General features: G+C 37.3%; 1 protein-coding gene across 1 annotated transcript; it reads right to left on the reverse strand.

Annotated features, from left to right (window-relative positions):
• Positions 1–18: 18 nt before the first annotated feature.
• LOC119569646 lies at positions 19–1656 on the reverse strand (the record flags this gene model as incomplete). Its single annotated transcript, XM_037917710.1, has 2 exons — positions 1645–1656; positions 19–657 (listed from the first exon to the last, which is right to left on the reverse strand). Coding segments are annotated over exons 1-2 (651 nt in total), but the record flags the coding sequence as incomplete, so codon positions are not given.
• Positions 1657–7446: the final 5790 nt, after the last annotated feature.

Below are 7446 nucleotides of genomic sequence, written 5' to 3' on the forward strand. Positions count from 1 at the left end.
GGTAACGGGTAGAGTAACGGGTATATCCTCTGGTATTCTGGTAACGGGTATATTTTTGGGGTATTTTGGGTAACGGGTATATCCTCTGGTATTCTGGGTAACGGGTATATTTTTGGGGTATTCTGGGTAACGGGTATATCCTCTGGTATTCTGGGTAACGGGTATATTTTTTGGGTATTTTGGGTAACGGGTATATTTTTGGGGTATTTTGGGTAACGGGTATATTTTTGGGGTATTTTGGGTAACGGGTATATTTTTGGGGTATTCTGGGTAACGGGTATATCCTCTGGTATTCTGGGTAACGGGTATATTTTTGGGGTATTTTGGGTAACGGGTATATCCTCTGGTATTCTGGGTAACGGGTATATTTTTGGGGTATTTTGGGTAACGGGTATATTCTTGGGTATTCCTGGTAACGGATATATCCTTATGGTATTCTGGGTAACGGGTATATTCTGTGGGTATTTGGGTACGGTATATTTTTGGGTATTCTGGTAGGGTATATCCTCTGGTATTCTGGGTACGGGTATATTTTTTGGGTATTTTGGGTAACGGGTATATTTTGTGGTATTCTGGGTAACGGGTATATTTTTTGGGTATTTTGGGTAACGGGTATATCCTCTGGTATTCCTGGTAACGGATATATCCTCTGGTATTCTGGGTAACGGGTATATCCTTATGGTATTCCTGGTAACGGGTAACTGGTAACGAGTAACGGAAGAGACGGGAGAGAGACGGTAACTGTTGTGGTTACCAGTCGATTTATTTGTTTATTTATTTGCGTTGATAGAAGTTACCCAAAAAGTTACCCAAAAAGTTACCCAAAAGGTTACCACGAAAAAGTTACCACGAAAAAGTTACCCGGGTTACCCGTTGGATCTTGGGAGGGGGGGGGAGGGGTTACCAGAGAGTAGGTATATATATGTGGTTTTGTGAATACCCTCCGCGCGCGTTCGGTGAATTGGTAACTTGGTAATCAAGAGATTGTTTGAGGTAACTTTTTTCTCGCTACTTGTTTTGGATTTGTCTGTGTCTGTCTGTCTCTCTGTCTGTGAGTTTGTTATTGTCTTTGTTTCTCTTGTCTCTCTCTTTCCTCTCTCTTTCTCTCTCTTTCTCTCTCTCTCTCTCTCTCTCTCTCTCTCTCTCTCTCTCTCTCTCTCTCTCTCTCTCTCTCTCTCTCTCTCTCTGTGTCTCCTTTCCTCCCTCTCCCTCTTTCCCTCCCTCTCCCTCCCTCCCTCTTTGTTGGGAAAATGTATTTGCGTTGATGTTTTGCTCGTTAAGGAAGGTCAATTTATCTGTCTGTCTGTCTGTCGGTCTGTCTATCGGTCTGTTTGTCTGTCCGTTGGTCACTCTCTCTCTCTCTCTTTCTCTCTCTCTCTCTCTCTCTCTCTCTCTCCCTCCCTCCCTCCCTCCTCCTCCCACCCCCCTCCTTCCCTCCCTCCCCCCTCCCCTCCCTCCCCCTCCCCCTCCCTCCCCCTCCTTCCCCCACTTCCTCTCTCTCTCTCTCTGTCTCTCTCTCTCTCTCCCTCCCTCCCTCCTCCCTCCCCCTCCCTCCCTCCCTCCCTCCCTCTCCCTCCTTCCCCCACTTCCTCTCTCTCTCTCTCTCTTCCTCCCACACAAGTAGTGACCAGGAAGAACAGTTACTCCGTTACCCATCGCTGAGTAACCGAGAGAGAGAGAGAGAGAGAGAGAGAGAGAGAGAGAGAGAAGGAGAGGGAGAGAGAGAACACAGAAAGAGAAAGAGAGAGCTAGAGATAGATAGAGATAAATAGAGATATATAGAGATAGATAGAGATAGAGATAGATAGAGATAGAGATAGAGATAGAGATAGAGAGAGAAAGAAAAAGAAAAAGAGAGAGAGAAAGAGAGATTGAGAGAGAGAGAGAGAGGAAGGAATTCTCAGGTCATTACCGCGTTACTCTTGACTGACTGTGGTAATCCGTTACCCCTGACTGCCGTATGGTATTGTGTTACCTGTGTTTGTGAGTGTTACCTTAGTGTTTTGTGTATTGTGATGTTACTGGAAAAAGGTAGAAAAAATAAAATAAAAAAAATAAAATAATAATAATGATAATAGTAATAATGATAATAATAATAATAATAATAATGATAATAATGATATAATAATAATTATAATAATAATGATGATAATGGCGACGAGAGAAGAAAGAGAGAAAGAGAGAGAGAAAAGAAAAGGAAAAAAATAATAATGATAATAATAATAATAGTAATAATAATAATGATAATAATAATAATAATAATTCTAATGATAATGGCAGAGAAAGAGAGAGAAAGAGAGAGAGGGAAGAAAGGGGAAAAAATACGATAGTTACTGAAAAGAGATTTTGGTTGAACGAAAGAGAAAAGAAAAAGAAAAAGAAAAACAGCTGTTATTTTTTTTTTTTATGATTCATCGTCACTTCACTTTTTCTCTTTCTCTCTCTCTCTCTTTTTCTGTCTTTCCCTCCTTTCTTTCTTTCTCTCTCTATCTCTTTTTCTTTCTCTTTCTCTCTTTCTATTTCTCTCTCTCCCTCCCCCCTCTTTCTCTCCCTCTCTCTCTTTTTTTTCTTTTATTATTATTATTATTATTATTATTATTATTATTATTATTATTATTATTATTATTTCTTTTTTTTACGGTGAAATTAACGTGTGTTGTGAGTGAACGAGTGATTAATATATTTTTTTATTTTCTCCCTCTCTCATGCCCCCATTCGTCTATAGTGAAAAGAAAGAGAGAGAGAAAAAGAAATAGATATTTGGAAAATATAGAAAACGGACCAGAAAAAAGAAAACGGAGGAAATTTTTTCCAAAGAAAACGGAGGAAAAAACTAAGAGAAAAGGAGGAAAAATTTCAAAGAAAACGGAGGAAGGAAACTCAAAGAAAACGGAGGAAAAATCAAAGAAAACGGAGGATAAATCAAAGAAAATGGCTAATTATGCAGATAAATGATAATAATGATAAAAAACGGATAATGAGGAATAATGTAAAAAGTTACGATTAAGAAAAATAAAAGTTACTTAGAGAAAGAGAAAAAAACTCGAAAAGAAAAAAAGTAAAAAAGATCAATAAAAAAAAAAAAAAAAATAGATGTAAATAGATAATATTAAGGAAAAAAACGAAAGAAAGAAAGAAAGAAAAAAAAAAACGTTACTTAAAAGAAAAAGAAAAAGAAAAAAAAAAGTTTACACGAAAGGGAAAAAAAGTAAAAAAAAAAAAAAAAAAAAAAAAAAAAAAAATATATATATATATATTTAGATAATAATAAGAAAATTTTATATATATAGATAATTTAATAATAAAAAAATAAAAATAAAATAATAAAAAAAAGAAAGAAAAATATATTAAAAAAAAAATTATATATATATATATTTAGATAATAATAAGAAAATTTTATATAGATAATCTTAATAATAATAAAAAAAGAAAAAAAAAATGAACATTGAACTTGAAGAGATTGAGGTTCCTGACACGCCCCCCCCCCTCCCCGGGTCCAAGGGGGGCTACCACCCCCCCTCCACCCCCACCTCCCCCTCCCCCCCCTCCCCAGGCGACGAGAGGAGAGGAGGAGGAGGAGGAGAGAATAAAAGTGTGGAGAGAGAGAAGGCCGATAAAAGTGTGGATAGGGGAAAGGGTGATAAAAGTGTGGATAGGGGAAAGGGCGATAAAAGTGTGGATAGGGGAAAGGGCGATAAAAGTGTGGAGAGAGAGAAGGCCGATAAAACGAAGAAAAGGAGCAACATGCAGATCAAAAAACAGTGCAGTAAAATATTTCGATTTAAAACGAAGGTGAGACGAAGGACACGCGATAAATATATATATTTTTTTCACTTGCTTTATGCTATGTAGTTATGCTATGTAGTTATGCTATGTTCCATGTTGTGCTATGCTGTATTTGTGTGAGAGGCTGTGCTGTATGTTGTATTTGCCATGTGTGAGAGGCTGTGCTGTATGTTGTATGCGCTATGTTGTGTGAGAGGCTATGCTGTGTGTTCTATGTTGTGTGAGAGGCTATGTTGTGCTATGCTATGTTTATGTTGTATATGTTTGCTATGTTCATTTGTGCTATGTTTGTGTAGGTGTCTTATTTGATTTGATGTTGAGAGGCTATGTGTTGTGTGCTTGTTGTATGTAGTGTGCTGTATGTTGTATTTCTGTGTATGCTATGTGTTGTATGTGTATTTGTGCTTTTATGTTGCTATGCTGTATTGTCATGTGGAGCTATGCTGTATGTTGTGCTATTTGTTGTATGTGTATGTTCTATGTTGTAGAGCTATGTTTGCTATGCGTATGTTTGTTGTATGTTTGTACTGTCTATGTGTGTGAAGTATGTTTGCCTTGTTTATGTTGATGTTGTTATGTTTGTGTGTTGTGCTATTTGTTTGTATGTTTACTGTAGTATGGTATGTGTTTTGGCATTGTTGTATTTCTATGTGTGTGTTGTATATTAATGTTGTATGCTATGTATGTTGTTATGTATTGTGTTGTGTTGTGATGATTGTTGTTATATGTTGATGGCTGTATGTGCTGTATGTGTTTATGTTGTATGTCTGTCATATGTTGTATGTTGTATGTAGTATGTTGTATAAGCATATATATATTGTGTTATGTTGTATGTTGTATAAACATTGTATGCGTTATGCTGTATGTAGTATGTTGTATAAACGTTGTATGTTGTGATATGTAGTATGTAGTATGTTATATAAACGTATGTTGTGATATGTTGTATGTAGTATGTATAAACGTTGTATGTTGTATAAACGTTGTATGTTGTGATATGTTGTATGCATTATGTTGTATAAACGTTGTATGTTGTGATATGTTGTATGTTGTATTTTTTTTTTTAAGCTTATGCTTCGTAGTATTTTTTTCGATATTTTCTTTACTTCCTTCTTCTTACTATTATTTATTATTATTTATTATTATTATTATTATTATTATTTTACTTTTCTTCTTCGTCTTATTATTATTGTTGTTGTTGTTATTATTATTATTATAATTATTATTGTTATTATATATTATTAATTATTATGTATTATTATTATGTATTTAGTATTATTAGTTATTAGTTATTATTATTTTGTAATTGTTGTTGTTATAATTATTGTCATAAATATATGTATTTTGTTATGAGGTAGATAAATGGATAGATAAATAGGTGGATAGATAGATGGATAGATAAATAGGTGGATAGATAGATGGATAGATAAATAGGTGGATAGATAGATAGATAGATAGGCAGAAAGATAGATTAGTAGGCAAGCACGCACACACATCTAAACACACACACACACACACACACACACACACACACACACACACACACACACACACACACACACACACACACACACACACACACACACACCACACACACACACACACACACACACACACACACAGACACGTACGCACACCTAAACACACACACACACACACAACCAAACACACACACACACACACACACACACACACCACACACACACCACACCACACAACACACACACACACACACACACACACACACACACACACCTAAACACACACACCACACCTAAACACACACACACACACACACACACACACACACACACACACACACACACACACACACACACACACACACACACACACACACACACACACACCTAAACACACACACACACACACACGCACACCCACACCTAAACACACACACACACACGCTCACCTAAACACACACAACACACACACACACCACACACAACACACACCACACACCACGACACACACACCAAACAGACACCTAAACAACACACCACACGCACACACCTAAACACCACACACACACAGCACACCACACTAAACACACACACACACGCACGCACCTAAAACACACACACACACAACACTAAACACCACACACACACCAGCCCTAAAACACACACCACGCCACGCACCCCAAAAACACACACACACACACCAAACACACACACACTCCCCACCCCACAGCACGCACACCTCACGATCCCCCAACGTCCTCCGAGACAGAATGTGCCTTTAGTACATTGAACCTTTTTATTTAAATGCCACGAAAAAAGATTCAATCAAACTAGCTTTGATGCGATAATTGCCGTGCTCTTCGTTGACGAATGTGAATAAGTTCAAGAGAATTTACAATTTAAGATTTTTATTTTAGAGTTTATATAGACATACCAGGATGGTCATTGTGTCAGGTCCACCCCGGAGTAATAAATAAACTCCCGCCACGTTCTTTTCGCTCCGGCGCGGAGTGACCCGACTGGCTCGCCCGGACCGGAGGCGCGGCTATTTATAGTCGGGAGATAATTCACTCGTCGGCAACTCGTCCAACCCATCTCGTCGGGGGCGCGCGGGGGGGTTGCCAGTTAGCGTAATTTCCATCCCGATTTAGCAACAGGTGTATGGTATATAGATTTCGATTTTTTTTTTTTTTGATGATGATGAGATTATATATATATTTTTTTAAAAATTGGAGGAATTAATTTTAATTTATTGGTGTTGTTGTTTGCGTCATGGGATGGGCTTGGGGGCGGGGGGGGGGGGTTTAGAGAAAGATGGGCGTGTGATAAATTCTGTATTTGATGTCATGGTTTTCGACCGTGGGCGGGAGAAGGAATTTTGTCTCTCTCTCTGTCTCTGTCTCTCTCTGTCTCTCTCTCTCTCTCTCTTTCTCTTTCTTTGTCTCTTTCTCTTTCTTTGTCTCTGTCTCTTTCTTTGTCTCTCTCTCTGTCTGTCTGTTCTCTCTCTCTCTCTCTCTCTCTCTGTCTTTCTCTCTCTCTCTCTCTCTCTCTCTCTGTCTCTGTCTCTTCTCTGTCTCTCTCTCTCCTCTCTCTCTCTCTTCTCTTCGCTCTCCTTCTCTCTCTCTCCTCTGTCTCTCTCTCTCTCTTCTCTTGTCTCGTTCTTGTCTGTCTCTCTCTCCTTTTTCTCTCTTCTCTTCTCTCTTGTATCTCTCTCTCTCTCTCTCTTTCTTCATTATATCCTTTCATAAGAAAATATAGTATGTTGAAACTATATAATATATATATATATATTGTAGTGATGTATATTATATGTAGTGATGTATATTATATTATTTTCATATATATATATTTAAAAAAAAAATAATAATAATTAAATGAATAAAATAGATAAATTAATTAATAAAATAGATATAATAATAAATAAATTTGAAAATTTAATGCATATATTTTCCTCCTCTCACAGGTAAGCTGGGCGAGTCCATTCTCTCGTCGGCGGGGGAGTCCACTTGGGAGAGACACTCGTTTGTATTATGTAGATTAGCTGTTTTTTTGTTTGCTTTTTTTTGTTTACTTTTTTTCTTTTTTTTTTCTCTGTCGTGTTTTTTTGTTGTTTTGTTTTCTTGTTTCTCTTTTCGCTTTCTCTTTCTCTTTCTTGTTCTCTTTCTGTTCTCTTCTCTCGATC

Source organism: Penaeus monodon, unplaced genomic scaffold (assembly GCF_015228065.2).
Source record: "Penaeus monodon isolate SGIC_2016 unplaced genomic scaffold, NSTDA_Pmon_1 PmonScaffold_17515, whole genome shotgun sequence".
Lineage (NCBI taxonomy): Eukaryota > Metazoa > Arthropoda > Malacostraca > Decapoda > Penaeidae > Penaeus > Penaeus monodon.